The sequence below is a fragment of the Catharus ustulatus genome, chromosome 21, assembly GCF_009819885.2.
Source record: "Catharus ustulatus isolate bCatUst1 chromosome 21, bCatUst1.pri.v2, whole genome shotgun sequence".
Lineage (NCBI taxonomy): Eukaryota > Metazoa > Chordata > Aves > Passeriformes > Turdidae > Catharus > Catharus ustulatus.
This window is the reverse complement of record NC_046241.1, coordinates 5304525-5324198: the sequence shown is the minus strand read 5'-3', so window position 1 is coordinate 5324198 and position 19674 is coordinate 5304525. Positions and strand designations below refer to the sequence as shown.

General features: G+C 62.2%; 2 protein-coding genes across 2 annotated transcripts; one reads left to right on the top strand and one right to left on the bottom strand.

The window, feature by feature from the left end:
- The first annotated feature begins 1278 nt into the window (after nucleotides 1–1278).
- FPGS (folylpolyglutamate synthase) lies at nucleotides 1279–5969 on the top strand. Its single transcript, XM_033077788.1, has 15 exons — nucleotides 1279–1332; nucleotides 2208–2336; nucleotides 2435–2488; nucleotides 2602–2666; nucleotides 2744–2858; nucleotides 2953–3030; nucleotides 3294–3355; nucleotides 3457–3559; nucleotides 3635–3712; nucleotides 3781–3928; nucleotides 4002–4100; nucleotides 4280–4430; nucleotides 4522–4597; nucleotides 4914–4980; nucleotides 5078–5969. Exons 1-15 carry the CDS (start codon nucleotides 1321–1323, stop codon nucleotides 5503–5505), a joined length of 1665 nt encoding a protein of 554 aa, XP_032933679.1. The 5' UTR covers nucleotides 1279–1320; the 3' UTR covers nucleotides 5506–5969.
- ENG (endoglin) lies at nucleotides 5823–17153 on the bottom strand. Its single transcript, XM_033077789.1, has 15 exons — nucleotides 17052–17153; nucleotides 12618–12775; nucleotides 10434–10568; nucleotides 9686–9848; nucleotides 9336–9492; nucleotides 9037–9166; nucleotides 8636–8807; nucleotides 8410–8552; nucleotides 8141–8278; nucleotides 7831–7875; nucleotides 7618–7728; nucleotides 7282–7527; nucleotides 7030–7093; nucleotides 6839–6940; nucleotides 5823–6412 (listed from the first exon to the last, which is right to left on the bottom strand). The coding sequence occupies exons 1-15, from the start codon at nucleotides 17107–17109 to the stop codon at nucleotides 6243–6245; spliced, it is 1992 nt and encodes a 663-aa protein (XP_032933680.1). The 5' UTR covers nucleotides 17110–17153; the 3' UTR covers nucleotides 5823–6242.
- Between the last annotated feature and the right edge of the window lie 2521 nt (nucleotides 17154–19674).

Genomic DNA, 19674 nt, shown 5'->3' with positions numbered 1-19674 from the left:
TCGCATCCATACTTCATTGCAAACCATGACTGGGAGTCGTACTGGGTACACTACATGTAGGCAGGTGCTGCCTGCTGCAGGAAAGCACTGCCCTGTGCCTGAGGTGAGACCTGCCCTCCTGCTGTCTGCAGGGATTTCAGGATAGCGTGGCAGGGCTGGTCACACTGCTGGGAGCAGGGGGACACTCATATGTCCCCTGCTCTCTCCTGGAGCTCTTTGCATGCCAGACTAGAACAAGACCATTGCCTGCTTTGGGTACAATGATTAGCTTTTCACACTGGAGTCACCTGTGCACACCTTCTGCCCAAACATGTCAGGATCGATTAATAGAGAACAAATGATCCTCCCAGCTGGTCTCTGCACAGTTTCCAGTGGCTATCAGCTGTAGCCAGCCATCTTCTCCCTGAGCCCCATGGATGCCGGGATCCCAGAATTCAACACGTGCAACTGGTGATAGCATTTGGCACTTGCTAACTTGTCCGTTAACAATTAGTGACAAAAGCCGTGTCGTGTAAAGTCTCATGAGGAAGTCGTGGCGAGTGGGGCCATTCTCAGGATAAAAAATGGGCCTGAAAGATGACATGTACAAGGTAGCTCTGTCTTGGTTTGGGGCTCTGAAATAGTCTGGTTGCGGGGGGCGGTGTCTGTTTCTTTGGGAAAATAGTCGGTTATGAGCACTAAGCCAGTTTCCTTGTGCCATTGTGGATAAACATGGCACATGTCTCAAACAGCTAGTGTGAACCTCCTGTCGCTGTGCTGCCTAAATGGAAACAGCACCAGGTCCTCCCGAGGGCAGTTCGGGCAGCCTGAGACCCCCGGTCCTGTTCGTGGGGAGCTGAGGGGCTCGGCGATGCGTGCAGCGGCACATCAGCACCGCTGCTGCTGGCACCGGGCGGGGGCGATGCTGCCGGCCGGGCGTGCGGAGGGCCGGGGATCCCTGTGCTCCAGCTTGGGCGGTGGGGGCTGCAGGGCCATGTCCCGGTGCTGACAGACTGAGCGGCACAGCGGTGCGTTGTGCCCGATGCTACACCCGCGGCCGGGACTGCCGTGCCCCTCCCGAGGCGTGCGGCCGGTCTCGCCGGGGGCGGCCGCCCCGCTGCCCCTCGCAAAGATGGCGCTGCCCCCTTCCTGACGCGACGTGGCGCGCGCTGCCCGCTGTTAAGATGGGGGCGGTGGCGTCCGGGCTGCGGGGCGGCCCCGCCCCGTTCTCTGGGCGGCGCGCGCGCGGCGGGGATGGTGGCGCGGGGTCTGCGCGCGCTGCGCGGGGCGCTGCGGGCCGGGGGGCGCCGCTTCAGCACGCGCCCCGCGCGCGCCCCCGCCATGGACTACCAGGTACCGCGCGGGGCCGCGCGCCGGGCGGGGCGCGGGGCCGCGGCAGCGATGGGGCTCCGGTTCCGCGCGGGGCGGCAGACACACCTCCCCTCCCGACCCGCTCTGCCGCCTCTCGCAGCCCCGGGCCGTGCCGGCTGCCGCGCGTCCCCGCTTTCTGCTCGGCTCACCCCGCAAAGCGCGGTGCCCCGTGGCAGCAGCGGGTGAGCCCGGCCTGTAGCGGCAGCCGCTCCGGTAGCCGCGGCGTGTCCCGGCCGCACGCGGCTGCGCCAGGTGTCGTGGGGGTAATGGCGGTGGAGCCACGCCGGGCAGGCGGGAGCAGTCCCGCTCTGCGGAGCTGGAAGCGCTGTGGTGCCAGTGCCGCTGTCCGGTGGGACAGCACATCTGCCTGGGTGGAGTGTCCCAACACTGGGGACTCGGGTTGGTGCTGTGCCAGCTGCCCGCAGCCGCACGCGGCGGTGCCGCGCCAGGCTCATGAACCCTTGGAGTGGGGTGGCAATGGTGACCTCTTGTCTCAGGTGTGCCGTGCAGGTGCGGCGTTCTTGCTTCATTGGCGTCGCTCGTTCCTGCTGGCGGCGACCTTGCCCCACTGGGCAGCGGTGGGTGCTGGCGCTGGGCTTGACCGCGGGGCCAAGGGACACCTGGGGAGGGGCGGGTAACCCCTGCCCATAAGTAGCCTGTCCCCGTGACAGGATCTGGCGCTGCCGGCACGTCCCCGGGGCACCATGGCAGAGATGCTGCCGGCGTGGCTGGCCACTGGCACCGCCGAGGGGACTGAGCCCGAAGGGGTGGGTCAGGGTGCAGCGGGCTCTGGACAGGCTGGCCCCACAAGGCTGCTGTGATGGGCGCTATCCCGACTACCCTGGGGGTCTTTCCAGGATGCAATCCGGATGCTCAACACCCTGCAGACCAATGCCAGCTACCTGGAGCAGGTGAAGCGGGAGCGCGGTGACCCCCAGGCCCAGCTGGAAGCCATGCAGGGCTTTTTGGAGAGGAGTGGACTGAAGGTGAGGGGCTGATTCCCGTCCCTGTTCCCCTGTCCTGTTAGCAGTGCCACCATGCTTGGCTGCCATGGGGGTCTCACAGGGTGGTTGAACTCTTACAGGTCGAGGACCTGGATCGACTGAACATCATCCACGTCACAGGGACGAAGGGCAAGGTGAAGCGGGTGGGCGGTGCTGTGGGGGATTGGGGGACTGAGGGGGCTGCTGGAGTCTGCGGCTCTGTTTGTCCCTCTCTGGAACAGAGGGTTTAACACAGCTGCCTCCTCAGGGCTCAGCGTGCGCCTTCACCGAGTGCATCCTCCGCAACTATGGGCTGAAGACAGGCTTTTACAGGTGGGCAGGGGAGTCAGGAGAGTTCTGAAGGGCCGGTGGAGCTGTCCCTAACTCTTCCCCCTGCTCTGTACCCCCAGCTCCCCTCACCTCGTGCAGGTGCGCGAGCGGATCCGCATCAATGGGCAGCCCATCAGCAAGGAACTCTTCAACAAGTACTTCTGGCTGGTCTACAACCGCCTGGAGGAGACCAAGGTGGGGCCAGCAGGGTTTGTGGGGGTGCTCCCTCCCTTTGGTCCCCTTTGTTTCCAGGGTCATGTGCTCACCCTCACCCTGCTCTGCCTGGCAGGACCCAGCACACTCCAGCATGCCGGCGTATTTCCGCTTCCTCACCATCATGGCCTTTCACGTCTTCCTGCAGGAGAAGGTCAGTGGTGATAGCTGGATGACACAAATGTTGGGTTGGTGGGGACCTCAGGGAGGGGACACTTGGGCCAGAATTCGTGTGGCTGTCATGGCTGTAAAGAGGGGATGCTCTGCCAGGTAGATGATCACTCCACAAATAAGGGGTGTGCTCAGGTGTGGTTTGGAAGGGCAGGTGGCAGGGACCTGTCTCCACCCACATCCCTGAATCCATGGGGACATATGCTGCTAGTGGCTCTGATTGCTCCAGTGTTCCTGTGTCCCCAGGTGGACCTGGCAGTGGTGGAAGTTGGCATTGGCGGCACCTATGACTGCACCAACATCATCAGGTAGGAGCTGGCAGGGTTGAGCCTGTCCCCAGGGCTGCCAGGCCTGATGTCCCCACGGTGGAGCGGGGAACAGCAGGGACACTGCTGTGCTGCATCCCCAGGGCGCCAGTGGTGTGTGGAGTCTCCTCCCTGGGCATTGACCACACCAGCATCCTCGGGGACACCATGGAGAAGATTGCCTGGCAGAAGGGAGGCATTTTTAAGGTAGGGAGAGCTGCTCTCTCCTCTTGTGTTTTCGGGTGTGTTCAGCATGCCGCTGAGCACCCCCATCCTTTCCAGCCCGGTGTGCCGGCGTTCACCGTGGCGCAGCCGGAGCGGCCGCTGGAGGTGCTGAGGGAGCGAGCCCAGGAGCGGAAGGTGAGTTGTGGCGGGGGTGTGGGTGGGGGGTACCCCACGGCAGGGGGCTCAGCCTCCTCTCCCTGCAGTGTTCCCTCTATCTCTGCCCGGAGCTGGATGATTTCGAGGAGGGCTGCCAGGCACTGCAGCTGGGGCTGGCCGGTGCCCACCAGCGCTCCAACGCTGCCCTGGCCTTACAGCTGGCACGGACGTGGCTGCAGCGCCGTGGCTGCCAGGGTAAGGCGGGGGACAGGGGACAGGGACCCCACCAGGGCCCCTGAGGTCTCAGTGGGATGTCTGTCCTGCCTAGGTCTTGGGGAGCTGAAGGAGGTGGCACCAAGCAGCGAGCTGCTGGGCGGGCCAGTGCCACTGGCGCCCGCCTTCCGACTGAGCGATGCCATGATCCAAGGTGCAGTATGGCTGTGCCAGCACCCCCCTCACCATGTCACAGGGCTCAGCAGGGCCATGCTGGACCCCAGCCAGTGCTGTGTGTGCTGGAGGGCACAGTCTGCCCCACACTGGATTCCCACAGGGGTACCAGTGTCAGGGAAGGTATGGGGGTCCCAACCATGCCCTGTGTTCCCCCAGGCCTGCGGGACACAGAGTGGCTGGGCCGGACTCAGGTGCTGTCCCACGGCCCTGTGACGTGGTACCTGGACGGAGCTCACACCACCAGCAGCATCCAGGCCTGCGTCCGCTGGTTCCGCCAGGCTGCCCTCAACCAGGACAAGCCCCATGAGTAAGGAGAGAATGCAAAGGGGGGCACACATTGTGGTGGTGGTGTTGGAGGTCCCCTTGGGGCATGGGCCACCTGCCCTTTCTCCCTGCAGTGGTTCTGAGGTGCGTGTGCTGCTCTTCAATGCCACAGGCGACCGGGACACGGCGGCGCTGCTCAAGCTGCTGGTGGTGAGGTTTGGGGGGCACGGGAGGATCACTGTGCCTGGATGCCTGGGTTCTCTGCCAGTTCTGCTTTGCTGTGGGTGCAGGGGGCCACGAGATGGAGCTGACACCCTGTCTGTCTGTCTGCCCATCCTGCTATCCCAGGGTGTTTCCCACCTCAACTGCTCCCTGCAAGGCTCTCACAGTCCAGGGTGCGGGGAAGGGACTTCGATCATCCCCTGCCCATCCCCTGTGACCCTGCTGGTGTGGGACTGGCCCCAGTGGAAATCCCATGGGTGGGTGCTGAGGGTTCCCATAGTGCTGATTGCTCCTGTCTCCACAGCCCTGTCACTTTGACTATGCTGTTTTCTGTCCCAACTTCACGGAGGTGTCATTGGCCAACAATGCAGGTGAGTGCTGGGGAGACAGGGCATTCTCCAGCTCCCCATCCTCATCCCTCCCTAGCTCCCCCTGCAATCCCTGACTGCTTGTTCCCATCCCTCCCAGACCAGCAAAACTTCAATGTGACGCTGGAGAACGCCCTGACCCGCTGCCTGGAGAACCAGCAGACGTGGACAAGGCTCCTGGAGGAGAAAGTGGGGCAGGACCCCTGGCTCCCATCTCCCCCGCGGGTGGGGGGGCTGCTGCAGCCAGCCCCCAGCCGAGGCTCCCTGCTCCTGGTGCCCCAAGCCCCACGACCCCTCAATTCCCCAGCCCTCGTGTTCCCATGCCTGGCCCAGGCGCTGCGGTGGGTAGCACAGGGCCGGGACCCCCACCTGGCAGCCCCGGTGGCCTCGGGGGCTCACCCGCACCCCGCAGCCAGCAGCGGGGCCGTGCTGCTGCGGGAGGCAGCTGCTGTCCATGTCCTGGTCACCGGCAGCCTGCACCTGGTGGGTGGGGCCCTCCGGCTGCTCGTCCCTGCCCTGTCCCAGTAGCGTGGGGGACAGAGCTTTGCACCTCTGTTTACTTGAAGCGACAGTTTTGCCCCCAGTGACGCTCGGAGGCATCTGGAGGGGGATGTGGGACACCCTGCCCCATCCTGGCTCGGCTGTTTTCACCCCAGTGCCTTTTGCCTGTGCCCTTCCCAGGACACTGTCCATGCGGGGATGCTCCAGGTCTCCATTCCCTCCCTGGTGACACTGGGGCGACCCCCAGGGTTTTGGGGGGGCTGCCCCAGGCTGTGATGAGGTCCCAGTGCCTGGTAGGTGGGAGCCTCAAGCTGTGGCAAGGCTCAGCATCAGGGCACAATTAATTTAATATAGGGAAGATTTTTATTATTATTGATAAAAGTTTGTAACTTGGACGGGGAGCTGGGGGAAGTGGTGGGTTCTGCCCTTCGTCCTGTGGGAGGGCAGCAGCCTTGCACCATCCTCTGCAAATAAACCTCTTGCTGCTCCCACTGGTGCCTGCTGCCTTCTTGGGGGGTTGCAGGAGGGGCACGGGGGTCACCCCAAGTGCTGGGGCATGTCCAGGGGGCACCCACTTCTTCTTCCCCCCCCATTTGATGGGGAGCCTCGTGGGAGGTTTTGGCAACAGCTGCTCATTCTGCCTCCCCACTGCAGCAGGGGACCCCAGGGGGGTGTGGGCTGCCCTCGGGGGGCCAAAGCATTCACTGAATGAGTAATGGAGGCCCCCTCTGGGCTCGGCCTCAGATTTGGGGCAAAAAATCAGCTTAATGGCACTGGGGTGGGTCCCCAAGTCCGTTGGCCGGGGGCTGCACGGGCTCGGGCGGGCCCGGGGGCGTCAGGCCATGCTGCTGGTGGAGCAAGGGGTGCTCTGGGTGCTGCCAATGCTGTGGTTGGTGCTGCTGCTCTCCGAGGCTGGCGCCGTGCTGGAAACCGGCTGCAGTTTGGAGATGGGACCTGGCTCACACCGCCCGCCACGGGGAACACCAAGGGGAAACCAGACTCAGGGCGAACAGCGGTGGCCTTGGCTCGGTCCCCTGGCACCTTCCAACCCTCACAAACCCTCATGGATCACTCCCCAGCTAGTCCCTGGGAGGGAGATGAGCATGGGGCACCAGGAGCAGGAGGGAGGGCAGATGGCAGAGGGGCCCCCAGACAAGTAGGAGGGACCCTGAGGAACTGTAGACACCTGAAGCGGAGTTAATCCCCTATAGCCTTGCCAGGACTGTACAGATGGAGGGCAATGGTCTCTGGCTCACCTGGGGACTTGGCCCAGAAGGGAAAAGCAGGCACCCCAGTAAGGGACACGCATGTGCCCTCCCCCATCCCACCACGGGGGTCCCCAGGGGTGGTGGATACTCACGGGTGTGTGAGTAGATGTACCAGAGCCCAGCAGTGAGGAGTGCTCCGATGAGGAAGGCGCCGAAGGTGATGCCCAGGACAGCAGCCAGCCCCAGCCCACGGTCTGAGGGAGGATGAGGCCATCAGCACTGCCACACTGGGAGGGTCCCACTCCCATTCCCGTGCTGACCACCTCCCCTGCCCTGAACTTACAGTTGAGAGGCCGCCAGCCATCCTTCACTGTCACCTCCAGGCACTTCTCAAAGATGGTGTCATTCTGCAGAGGTGGAGGTTGGGGTGAGAGGGGGAAGATGTGCACCCCTGCAAGACGACAGAGGTGGGGGCCCCCGGGCTCTTTGTGGACCAGGGAATGCTGCTCATGGTTGGGCTCCACCACCCAACGGTGTGGGACAAACCCATCAGTCTGCTACCGCCAATGGGGACCAGTGTGGGTGTTGCACTGACCTGCAAGCCAGCCTTGCACGTGAGTCTGGCAGTTGTGAATGGTTTGTGTCCCTCAGGAATGGTGTAGGTGAAGCGGAACCGCCACACCTTCCTCCCGTGGGTGCTGGTGGGGCTCTCCAGCACAGCCACCCCCGCACCATGCGCCTCCCCGCCCCGCACCAGCACCACTGGCTCCCGCCCTGCGGCCGACAGCGAGCACTCCTTCAGCTGCAGGTCAGCCGGGTGATCCATCCACCGCATGGACGCCTGCACGGGTGGGAACGGGGCACACCATCAGTGCCACTGGCTCAGGGACAGCTGGACTGCCCAGCCTGGGCACTGGGACAGTGGCAGTACCTGCACAAAGACCTCCTTGTTGATCTCCAGCTCTGTCTGTGGTGCCTTGAAGTCAGCAGTGGGGAAAAGGCGCAGGAAAAGCTCCCGTGGGATCTCGCACTGGAAGCCAACCTGCAAGAGGGGGGCAGCACTAAGGGGGCACCCAGCACCCAGCTGACAGTGACATTTGCACCTTCTCCCAGCCCTGGACACACGGGGAAATCTGGCTCTTACCCGCACACTCCGGAGCACTGCATCCTTGGCCAGGCTGAGGATGAGCTGTGAGGAGGCAGAAAAGCTGGGTCAGTCAGGTGCTCCCCACTGCTGGAGTCTGGGATGGGATGGGATGGGATGGGATGGGATGGGATGGGATTATTCCACCCACACACTCCCCCTCCATCTCAGCCCTGGGCTGCAGTGTGATGTTTCCAGCCATGTAAAAGCAAGGAGGTCCTGGGTGAAGAAGCCCCACGAGCAATCATTGAAGCTCTCATGGGCTATCAGTGGGGCTGGAGGCAACATCCCCAGCCAGCCCCCCTCTCACCTCATTGTTGGCATAGTCCCTGCCCTCCAGTGAGGTGCCGCAGTGGCTGAGGGGGCTTTTCAACATGAAGTGGGTGGCATTTTTCTCTGCCTGGCAGCTGATGTCCCTCAGGGTGATGTTCACCACGTCCTTGATGGGCTGAGAGGAAAGCACACTGTAGTCACCCACTGACTGGGGACATCCCCGTGCCACCCACCCCTAGCACCCAGAGGAAAATGCAACTTCTGAGTGATTTTGGCGGACACTGGCACCTCTTCCACCCTTCTCACCTCCAGGTGAGACCTGATGATGACAATTTCCATGGTTTCATCTGTGCACTTCCAGGGCTTGAGGGTCTGCAGCACCTGGCGGGGCAAGTCTTGGGACTGTATGGTGTCAAGGGGGGTGGTCGCCACCGGCGTCTCAACCGTCTCTGCAGGGCAGGGAGATGGGGGAGCTGAGTGGGAGTGGTGGAACCCCCCATCCCACCCAGTCCTGGGGTGCTGGGGGCCTCACCATGCTCAAGAATCTTCATGATGATGTGGGTGCTGGCAGGGATGGCGGAGTAGGAGGCAATGACACTGCAGTTCTTCTCAAAGGCTTTAGCGATGAGGTCCTGCTCCGTGTCAGGCAGGTGCTCCCCACGCAACATCTCCGGAGAAAAGGGCATGATGTAATTCCCAGAGACCTGCAGTGAGGAGGAAAGGAGGGGGCTAAGTGGAGATAGGGACAGCTGGGGGTGCACAAGGCAGGGTTCATCCCAGTAATGAGGGCTTGCAGCAAGGGATCAGCCACCTTCCCATGTCTAATGTCTCCAGGTGCCCTCCTGCCACCTTCCCCATGACACCAGCATCTCCTGGGCACCTGGGAGACCCCTTGATGGGGGTGGTGAGGAAGACACATTCCTCTCAACATACCAGTAACTGGATGCTGCACTCCAAGAAGAGGCGCCAGGTGAAATTTGCCTTGCTCTGCAGGATGAGCATCTGGTCACCAACAGAATTCGAAGGACATTTCAGCTTCAGTTCCACCTCTGTGATGGGGGAGCTGCAAAACCACAAGATCCCCCTTCTCAGCATTCCATACCAACTGGTTCCACATTCAACCTGGGATTTGGAGTTCTGCCTTTGAGACACCCCAACATCTTCCCAAGCATCTCCAAGCACATCCCACTGCCTGTCCCACCCCTGGGGTCCCACTGCTCGCTCTGTGGTACCTGAGCTCCGACTGCAGTTGGATGATGTGAGCGGCCCTGGTGCTCTGGGCATCACTGCGTGAGCAGCCCTTCATCCCGTGGAAGAGGACCTCAGTCTCAAGGTGCAGAGTGGCATTGAAGTGCTCCTGGGGAATGCATACTGGAGGACTGTGCGCATCTGTGCAGGTGGCAGGGTCAGCAGAGTCAAACTGGGCTCAGTGGGTGGGGAGATGCTCAGGGCCAGGGGCGTCAGTCCCCATGGCATCTCCCTGGGGAAGGTACTTTGCCCCAGGAGGTTGTCACCCTTCTGGAATGGGAAGACCATTCCTGCCCACTCCAGCCCCCCAGTGCTAGCCCCCAGCCCCACGCACCTTCTCCCAGGTGGAGCCGGACTTTGTGGGGGTCCTGCAGCTCACTGTAGGATGTGATGCCCTGATAGACATCCTGAGCCCAGTCCAGGAGCTTCTCCCTTTTGGAGACCATGGGTGGCCCAGGGTCTGATGCTCTGACGGTATCCATGATGAGGTGGGCATCCTGTGGGCCAAGTGACAGCTTAAGCCAGGGTGAGGGGCACGGCCCATCCCTCCTTTACACAGGCTGGCATGGGGAAAGCAAGGAAAACCTTTCCCTTCAGTGTGCAGGATACAAACGTGAGCCTAAAACTAGTGAGTGTCCCTGGAGCCGGGGCTGGAGGTCACCCTGGATGAATGGGGGTTTTTGGGGCCGTGAGCTGGGAGCAGCGAGAGCTGCCGGCGGCACACGAGGGCTCAGCCCACTTTATTATTAGCCACAAACAAAGCAGGAGGTTTATTTTGCTAACAAAGCGCCCGACCCCGGCTCAGCTTGCTGGAGCCAAACCCCATCCCTGACCTTCCTCCCGCCGGCCGGAGGAAATGGGAGCTTTTTCCAGCCCTGTGCGTCATTCCCTGCCCAGTCAGCCCAGTGCTCAGTGCTGCCAGCAATGGTCAGGAGCGTCCCCTCCTCCCTGGAGCACCACAAGCATCATGTCTGGTGATGGGGGGACCAGTCTCCACCAGAGACCCCCTTAAACATCCCCATGGATGGCCCAAGCCCTGCTGCCCCCGGGGATTGCTCCCATTGTGGGGCTGTGGCACTCACAGTGTGGATGATCAGGTTTGAGCACTGGGACTTGATGTAGGCAGAGCAGTCGGTGCAGAAGAGGACGAGCACTGCTAGCCGGCTGCAGACACCGGCTCTTGGAGTGACTGTCACCTCCAGAGGGACAGGAGAGTCCTGGGGTGGAAGAGGAGAGTGTCATCACTGCGGCCACCAAGCCCCAGCTGCTGTCACCTTCCTGGCTGCCCCCTGGAGCCAGAGGGAGCAGGCTGGCCCTGAGGATGAGCCATGCAAGAGGCACCCATGGCTGGGTTTAGGGGGCAGGGATGCCACAGGAGTGTGTACCTGCACCAGAGGGGCAAACACCCCCTGGCTCCCCTAAGCAAGGGACCAGCTGTATGCCCACCTGGCAGATGGTGATATCCCCACACTGGTGTCCAGGACATCCCACATAGTGGGGTCTAGGCACCCCCTTCTTAGGGACCAGGGCATCCTTGAGTTAGAGACTAAGTAATCTCTGCACTGGGTATGAGAGTGTCACCCCACTGCGGTCTGGGGTAACCCCACACTGAGAACTGGAGCATCCCTACACTGGGCCACGGCATCCTCACTGTAGGTACTGGGGTATCTCCCACTGAACACTGGAGAATCCCCACCCTGGGCACTGGGACATCCCCCTGTGCAGCCCTCCAGGCTCAGGTGTGTCTGTACTGCCGTGCAGGGATGCCTGGGCACAGCGGTGTGCCCATACACCATTCCTTGTGGCTAGCACTGCCTGGTTGCCTCTAGCCGGAAATCCGGATGGGGAAGTCAAAACTCCAGGTGCTAAATTTGGCAACTGCTGCCCGAATAATGACTCGCAAAGTTCAGAGCCAGGCAGCAGGCAGGGAAAACAGCGGGGACTGGGTGGGTGGAGGCTGCTGCCAGTGAGGCCCGTGGCAAGCGTGGGTGGCCAGGGACCCCGGGTGGCCCCGAGCGTCGGGGAGGAGCTGGCGGCTGTTTTTCCTGCCGCGTGTTTTGTGGCGCTCCATTGTTTGGCTGCGCGAGTGGCGGGAGCCTCGGCGCTCCCCGCCGCCGCCTTTCGGGTTATTTTTTTTCTTTTTCTTCTCTTTTTTTTTTTTTTCATCGTGGGGATCTGCTTATAGAAAGCAGCTTCCAGTAATTCTTCTGTAAGTGGAGCCATGTCCCTGCCCAGCTTCCCCTGTGCACTGTGGGGCTCAGTGCCGCAGCCGTGACATCAGTGCGTGTCCCCTATCGCTGCTGGTGACAACCCGGGGGCACCCGCGGCCCTGGCACTCATCCAGGATGCCACAGCCAGGTCACACCAGGCTAGGCCAGAGGGGTCCTTGCAAAACCGACCCTCCCTGGCGCCTCGTGGCCTGGCTCCCGCTCTGCTCCAAAAGCAGAACTGGGAGAGCTGGGAGGTGGCAGGGAGGGGGGAGTGTGGCGCCGGATGGCCCAGGGCTGGGCCAAAATCGGGTGCTGGGCCCCAGCCAGCGTGAGGGAAACCAGGCTGTCCTGCAGAGCTGCCAGGCAAACCTGTGTGCCAGTGCAAACCCACCCACCAGGGCCAGCCAGCCCCAGCGCCAGCCCTGACAGCACCCTGCACCATCCTTGCCCCAAAGCACCCACAGTGCGGTTATCACCCCTCAGCACGGCCATGCCAACATTGGCAGACAGGTTGCTGCTCGCTTGGACACCTCAATATGTCCTTTTTCATCCCTCCACTCTTTCCTCCATCCCTCTCTTCAAACCTCATTCCATCTCTTCCTCCATCCTTTCCTCCGTTCGACCTTTTATCCCTTCCTCCCTTCCACTTTCCCTCCCTCCCTCCCCAGTGTGGTCACCACTGGGTACCCATGGCTCTGCCCAGCTCCTGAGCCAGAACCAGGCCATGTTCCCAGGCAAATGGTGTCCTGAGGTGTCCAGCATAGGAATATCTGCCTTGGCAGCATGGGCTATTAAAGAATTTGCCTCTAATATAAATATAAATCTAAAGTCTTCCCATCAGGGGCAGAAATGTCCACAGCTGTGCTTGGAAGAGACGCTTGGACAGGGTGCCATGGAGGAGATTAATCCAGATCCTTTCACTGCTCCTTAATTAGAGGAAGGTTTTCACAGCTGGGACACCCTGCCTGCTGAGGACACGGTGACAGTGCTGTGGTGACAGTGTCAAATGACAGTGTAAGAAGTTCTGTGGGGGTGCACTGGGACCCTCTTGCTCACCTTGGACCACTTGGCGCTGAGGACATGGACTTCATGGCCAGTACCCATGGAGCTGTTGCTGACACAGCCCCGCGGCACCGTGCTGGTGACATAGGACAGGGTGACGGGTGGCTTCGCTGTCACCGGCTGCAGGTCACAGCTCTCGGCTCTCCCGGGATCTGGGCGGAAAACAAGAGCCTGTCAGTCCCGCCGCACGGATGTGGGGTGACACAACACGGGGGGACATGATGGAGGAGGGAGCTGAATGTCTCTGCCAGCGCCGGCACTGCCCCTTCAGCCTCAGCCCCCAGCCCGGCGTCAGCACCGCCGGCACAGCACCCCCGGGACCATCAGCTACGTGTTCGCTCGGGGCCCGTCCGCCACCGCCAGCCCCCTCCGCAATCACGCTAATGACCCTTGGATCCGGGCTGGAAAAATCCACGGTCCCCGCTCGGCACAGCCGCCTGCCAAAACTCGCACCCAGCCGCCCCGAAGGCTGGGGCGGTGGCGGAAGCCCCCCCCCGCGTTCCCCCGCCGCAGGAAAGTGGGAAGCGCAGGTATGGAAAAGGCTGTGAAGCTCATCCTCCGCGGGCGCTCAGGCGTGAGCTTTGCCCCATCCCAGAGCCCCCGGCGGCGCGCGGCGAGCGGGGCCGGCCGGCGGCTGCCAAGGGAAATCCTGAGCGCAAACAGCCATTTGAAGGCCTGATCCTGTAAATCCCCACGTGCCTCGACAGTTTCCTCTGCCTCAGGCAGCCCTGCTGTGGCCGGGCTGTCCTCAACTTGGCCCCGAGGAGCCGGCGGCATCCATGGGTGCTCCCATCCAAGGGGCTGGGCAGGACGGACCCCTGCAGTCACTGCTGGGGGGGCTGCCTATGGGCAGACAGTGCCTGGGATGCTGTGTTTCCTTTGGAGGTCACTGAGCTCTTTCCCTTCCCACTCAAACTTTTCTCAACCCCGGTGTCTCCAGCCAACGCACCGGGAGGTCGCTGGACCGTGGTCCAGGTCCACCGGGACTGGGGCTAGAGGGTGCGATGCTCCAGGCCATTGAGCATTGAGTTTTTGGGACGCAGCACCCGGCAGAGAGCCACTCGTTGCAAGTCGTGCCCATCAGGGTGTCCCTGACCCGCGTCTCACCGATGAGGTGGCCCGGCTGCGGCGGCGGGGTCACGGCACAGACCCCCGGTGACGCTGCCGTGGGCCCACTCATTGTCCGGCGCTTCCTCCCCCCAGCGTGGCGGCCGCGCGGCCGGCAGCATCGGGAGGAAGATAAACAGCCGCTTATCTGGGCGCCACAGGCTGTGTCCCTCTTCCCTTCCACTCCTGCCCTGACGGCACCGGGCACGGCCGTGCGGCCCCGGCACCGCTGGGCACAGGACGGGCAGCTCGCCGCTCCTCGGGCAGCATCGTGCCGGGAGGTCAGGCAGGGCTGGGGGCCCGGCTGGGCTCGCCCCCGGCAGGGCAGGGATGCCAGCGGAGGGGATGCGGGACAGCGGTGCCAGTCGGGCACTGTCTGTCCCTGGGGAAGGCAGCGGGCTCCAGCATTATGTCAGCATCAGATAAGGGGGCTCAGCTGGGCCGCCGGGGCGATCAGATAAGGGCACTGTTATTTTTGTACTCCAGGAAAGGGAAAAAAAATTAAAAGGAAGAAAGAAAGAAAATCCACTTTATGTTTTTCCAACTGCAGTCTCCCTTGCTTTGGTGCCGCTGAGATCAGGGAACAGGGATGTGTTGCTGTGGCTTCCCCGTGGATCAGGGGCTGGGGGGGGCAATTCCTGGGGTTTTGGGAGCAGATGAAAGACCTGGGCAGAGAGCAACGCTGGGGTGTGGGGTGCAGGGCAAGGGTGGCTCTGGCAGGGCAGGATGCCCATGGATGGGCAGCGCCACTTTGGCATCCTTGCATCTGGCGGTGTTGCCTCTTGTGTAATGAGCTGATCCAGGGCAGGAATGGGGCTGGATCCTGCACTGAGAGGGAATCCTCATCCCCTGAGCCACTGCTGGCTGTTGGACCATGCTGAGGTGGCACTGGGGGTCAGATGATGGAGTGGATGGGTACAGGCTTCGGCCCTGACACAATCATCATCCTGCCACTCTCTAAGTCAGACAGGGGCTAAGAAGCCTCTCCTCAGAGATGGGAGGGGTGACCCAGCCCCATGCTCACCCCATGGGGAGCAATGCTGGCCCCTGTCAAGGGGGCACAAAGTCCCCTGGAGGCTGGCTGGTGGCACCCTGATACTACACCCACTAAGAGCACCCTTGTCCCACAGCACTGCTCCCACTGAGGGCATCTCAGTCCCACAGCACTGCTCCCACCATGGGTATCCCAGTCCCACAGCACTGCTCCCACCATGGATATCCCAGTCCCACAGCACTGCTCCCACCATGGATATCCCAGTCCCACAGCACTGCTCCCACCATGGATATCCCAGTCCCACAGCACTGCTCCCACCATGGATATCCCAGTCCCACCGTGGAAATCCCAGTCCCACAGCACTGCTCCCACCATGGAAATCCCAGTCCCACAGCACTGCTCCCACCATGGAAATCCCAGTCCCACAGCACTGTGCCCACTGTGGGCATCCCAGTTCCATGGCACTGCACCCACCATGGACACCCCAGTCCCACAGCACTGCTCCCACTGAGGGCACCCCAGTACCAGAGATTCCTGTGAGGAAGAAGCAGGACGTGGTGAGCAGCACAGGTAGGCAGGATGGGGACCATGTGTCACAGCTGCGCAGGACAGGGACCATACAGCACAGACAGGGTGGGGACTCACTATGGCACAACTACATAGGACAGTGACAATATGGCACAGACATATAGGATGGGGTCCATACAGCACAGCTGTGTAGGTTTGGGGTTGTATGGCCAGAGAAGATGTTCTGTTTATATGGCAGAGTGACACGGGACAGGGACCATGCGGACACATACAACAGGGACTGTACAGCTCTGTTACAGAGCACAGGGACTGTGTGCCACAGCTACATAGGATGGGGATCATACAGCACAGATAAATAGGACAGGGACCATAGGAATGGACACTCAGGGTGGGGACCATATGGCACAGCCATTTAGGACTCAGCCCATATAGCACAGTCCTGTTAGGGCATTATATGGCACAGCCATATAGGGTGGAGACTGTTGGGACAAATGCAAAGGTCATGGACACATGGCACTGCTACATAGGACACGGATGATATTGCACAGCTGAGTAGGATGGGGACCAGATGGCACAGCTGCATGGTATAGGGACTATACATCATAGCCAGGGAGGACAAGGCCTCTGTGACGCAGGATGGGGAGCATATGGCATGGTTATAGGATGGGGACTGTACAAGAAAGCTACAGAGGACACAGACCTTAACACACATCTACACAGGAGAGGGACACCATGGCACTGCCATAGGGCAGGAACTGTGGCACAGGATAGGATGGGCATTGAGCCTCACAACTACACAGGACATGGGACTTACTGTACACCCACAAGGATGGAAACTGTATGGCACAACTATAGGGGACATGGCCCACACGGTAGGGACTGTCTGGCACAGCCACCACACAGGGGTGTGATATAAGAGAGTGGGCATCAAACCTGGTAGTGGGGCCACCTGAGACCACCCATGAGCACTGGTCCCCGAGGTGACCAGAAGGGACCAACCCAGCCAGGACACTCAGTGCCGCTGGCCCCAGGCTCTCTGGGTGGCTGCTGCCTTCCCAGTTCCCCTCTGCCAGCGGGCTATGACCCCGAGTCCCCCAGCTCCCTGTCCCAGCTCCATCAGCACTGGCGTCCCTCCTTGAAATCTGCAGGGATTTCGGGTGGCTCCGATTGCTTTGGAAACAGCTTAGCCCTCAACTCCCATGCGAGGCTTTAAGGGGTTATTCCCATTCTCGCCCCCATCTCCAGCCCCACATTCCATGTGAGGCTTTATCAGTTTTTCCCATTTCTTTCCCCCAGCTCCAGCCCCACATCCCATAACTTTAAGGGTTTTTTCCCCTTTCTCTTCCCCATCTCCTGATCAACCCCTCCGTACTCCGTGGTGACGCGAAGCCACCAAAGCCACCCCAAACCCCCCATTTGCCACGGTCTTGGCCAGGACTCAGCCACGGCGTTTTCAACACCTCCCTCGCCCCAGTGACGCACCCGGGATTTCGGGGGTCCCAGGGAGCGGCAGGGCTGTGCTGTGTGTGTTCCGGGAATCGGGGCGGGTTTGTCCCTTCCCACACCCAGGCTGCTCCCCAAAGCCTCCTCTCCCGGGGGATTCGCGGGGGTGACAATCACTGCCTGTGTGGGCACAGCCGGGACCCCTTTGGCCCCCGGTGCGGAGTCACCGCGGCTGTCCCGCTGTTCCTCGGCTGTCCCGTCCCGGAGCTCCCGTCCCCGGGCTCCCGTCCCGCTGTCCCATCCCGCAGGTCTCATCTCCGGGGTCCGGTTCCCTGGTGCCCCCCGTCCCCACTCACCCGGGCGGCCGAGTAGCGCCAGGAGCAGCGGCAGGAGCGGGACGGAGCGGGGGCCCATGTCCGCCTGCGGCCGCTCCCCGGGAGCCAGCGCCGAGTGCGGGCGGCGGCAGCGGCAGGAAACCGACTCCCTTCGGAGGAGGGTCCGCGGCGGAGGAAATGCCGCTGGCGGCGCTGGGGCCGGGCCGGCGGGGCCGGGGGGGCGGAGAGGATGAACCCCCCCTCCCCCGGAGGCGCCGTGCCTCAGTTTCCCCAGAGCGCCGTGCGGGAGGGGCGCATTGGAAGCGCCCCGGGCAAGGGGTACCCGGGGTAGGTGCCCCCAGGGACTCCCAGGGCTGGCACCAGTGAGTGGAGGGGTTGGACACGGGGGTTCTGGAGGGGTTCACCCACCCAAGTTATTCCCGAGCTGCCCCCAGTGATGGGAATGGGGGCTGCCCCCGACATTCAGCCCCCACCGCTCCCAGCCAGCACCCTGGCAGGGTCACAGCCCTCAGGGTGGTGGCTGCCCCACGGCCCTGGACCCCACTCTGGTGGGCAGGTGGAAGCCCTCGAGCACCACTGCCTGCCTTGCCTACAGCCCTACCTGGCAGGTGGGCTTGGGAGATCCCTTGGGACAAGGGGTCCTGGGTGAGGGAGTCACGGGCAAGGGGTCACAGCTGAGCACCGCCGAAAGGGAATCCATGTGGTGGCTGGGGACACCCAGGGATCCCCTTCTGCCCCGTTCCTCCCCACACCTCTCTATCACTGATGGCCTTCACACAGTTATCAGTGAGGCTGGGACCCTCACGCCGGGGGTGGGCGCGGGTCCCTGGGCATAGTTTTCATCTCGACTCATGGCCCACGGGCATGAGGACAGAATAGAAACGTGCCAGGGAAGTCAGCGACGCCTGTCCCCAGCAGCCAGGATGTCCCCGGAGATGTCTGTGACCCGGGGTGACCAGCAACCATCTCCCATGACAGAGCACTGCCATCTCCTGGGGACCGCGGGGACGGGTGCTCACCCGCGGATGGAGACAGCCACGGGGACTGGACCCGGCACAGGATCCTCTGGCTCCCTCGCACCCCTCTCCCCGCAAAGACACCGCAGGACAACGATCAAGAAACTCTCGGTGATGGACCCTGGGGTGGTGGCAGCTGCAGTGTGACAGAAGGAGGGTGGCCGTGGGTGTGGGGTGCCCACACGTGCAGCCCCCTGCACCCCATTGGGCCCAGCATCTTCTCCCCTCGCTGCATGTGGGATGGCCTTGCAATTTCAAACCAGAGGAATAACATTTAAACCTCAAGATCAAGCACTCAGGGCTGTACTGGGGAGCAGGGCAGGGTCCCTGTCCCACTCCCTGCCTAGGTCACCACCTGGGGAAACTGAGGCACACTCACAGCACACCCACAGAGGGCTGGAGGCACAAGAGAGATGGGTCTCCCCACTCCCCAGCTTTAGGCCCAAACCACCCAGACCCCTCTGTCCCTTGTCTCCACCAGCACGAGGCAGGCACTCGCCAGCCCCAGCCCTGGATCGTTGTCCTGGCAGTGTCCCAGCCCGGGCCGGATGGCTGCATCCTTCCTGCCCGCCGGCCTCCCCGCAGTGCCCCGGGCTCTGCCGGTGGCTCGTGGCCCCTGAGCACGGGGCTGACGTCGAGCTGACTGGTGAGTTTGGGTTTTCGTCTTGGGGAGTTTTGTTTTTTCCCTGCTGGCTTCCTTTCTCCGCTCTGACTCCTTGGCCTCGTGGCCTTGGCTGACCCCAATGCTGCCGCCCCTCCTGCCCTCCCAGCCCCCTGGCTCCGTGCCCAGCTCCCAGCAGCCCAAAAGTCAGTGGTGGGGGGCCCTGTTGGGGTTGCAGCTCTGCTACCTCCTGCCCTCACTCTGGCTGGGTAAACCCCGTCCCCAAGCCCCACAACAGCCCCTCTGCTACAGCAGTGTGCCTGTGTGGTTCTGTGGGTGTTGGGGAGCCCCCACGTCCCCTGTCCCCCACACCAGGACTCTCAACTGCTTGTCTGTCCCACCACCATGAGGGCACACACCCAATCCCCCCAGCCAGGAGGACACCCAGCCTGGTGGCTGGGCTCCTCTAAGCATCCCCAGTGCATTCCTTATCCCCTGGGATCAGGGCTCAGCAGTGAGTGTCCAGGCACAGCAGGACAGAGAGCACCCCGCTCCAGGGCATTGTGCCACCACAAACCATCAGTGCAGCCACTGCGTACCCCAAAAAACACTGACAGCCAACAGAAACAAGGAAATGCCAAGGCATGAAAGTGGTGGAAATCCCCATCCCAAATCCGGTCTCCTCCAGCCCCTGGCAGCCAGTGGGAGAGCTGAGAGGAAGGGACGCATGTGCAGGACACGACTCAGATGCTGCCTGTGTGTCTGGACACACACCCAGAGCACGAGGGGGTTCAGCAATCGGGACAGAATGAGGGCGGCCAGGACTGGCTGGAGGATGCAGGCGCAGCCTCCCCACAGGCCACGGATTGGGAAGCCGGGGCGAGCGGCCGGGATGCTCCCTCCCTTCCTCTGAGCACAGCATCTCGCTGCCCCGGTGGGATAAACACCCGCTTCCTGCCCTTAATCAGCTCCAGAGGGGCTGGGGGGGGACGGGACACAGAGGGGGAGAAAAAAAAACCTGAACCTC

What these genes read in the sequence shown, in the direction of transcription:
- FPGS (XM_033077788.1), top strand. An exon ending in ACCGCCTGGAGGAGACCAAG is followed by an intron (nt 2,859 to 2,952) that starts GTGGGGCCAGCA and finishes TCTGCCTGGCAG; the next exon opens with GACCCAGCACACTCCAGCAT. An exon ending in GTCATTGGCCAACAATGCAG is followed by an intron (nt 4,981 to 5,077) that starts GTGAGTGCTGGG and finishes CATCCCTCCCAG; the next exon opens with ACCAGCAAAACTTCAATGTG.
- ENG (XM_033077789.1), bottom strand. Translation starts at nt 17,109, where the DNA reads ATGGGCCCCCGCTCCGTCCCGCTCCTGCCGCTGCTCCTGGCGCTACTC. An exon ending in TCAGCGCCAAGTGGTCCAAG is followed by an intron (nt 10,569 to 12,617) that starts GTGAGCAAGAGG and finishes CTTCCACCCCAG; the next exon opens with GACTCTCCTGTCCCTCTGGA. An exon ending in CAAACCTGATCATCCACACT is followed by an intron (nt 9,849 to 10,433) that starts GTGAGTGCCACA and finishes CTTGGCCCACAG; the next exon opens with GATGCCCACCTCATCATGGA.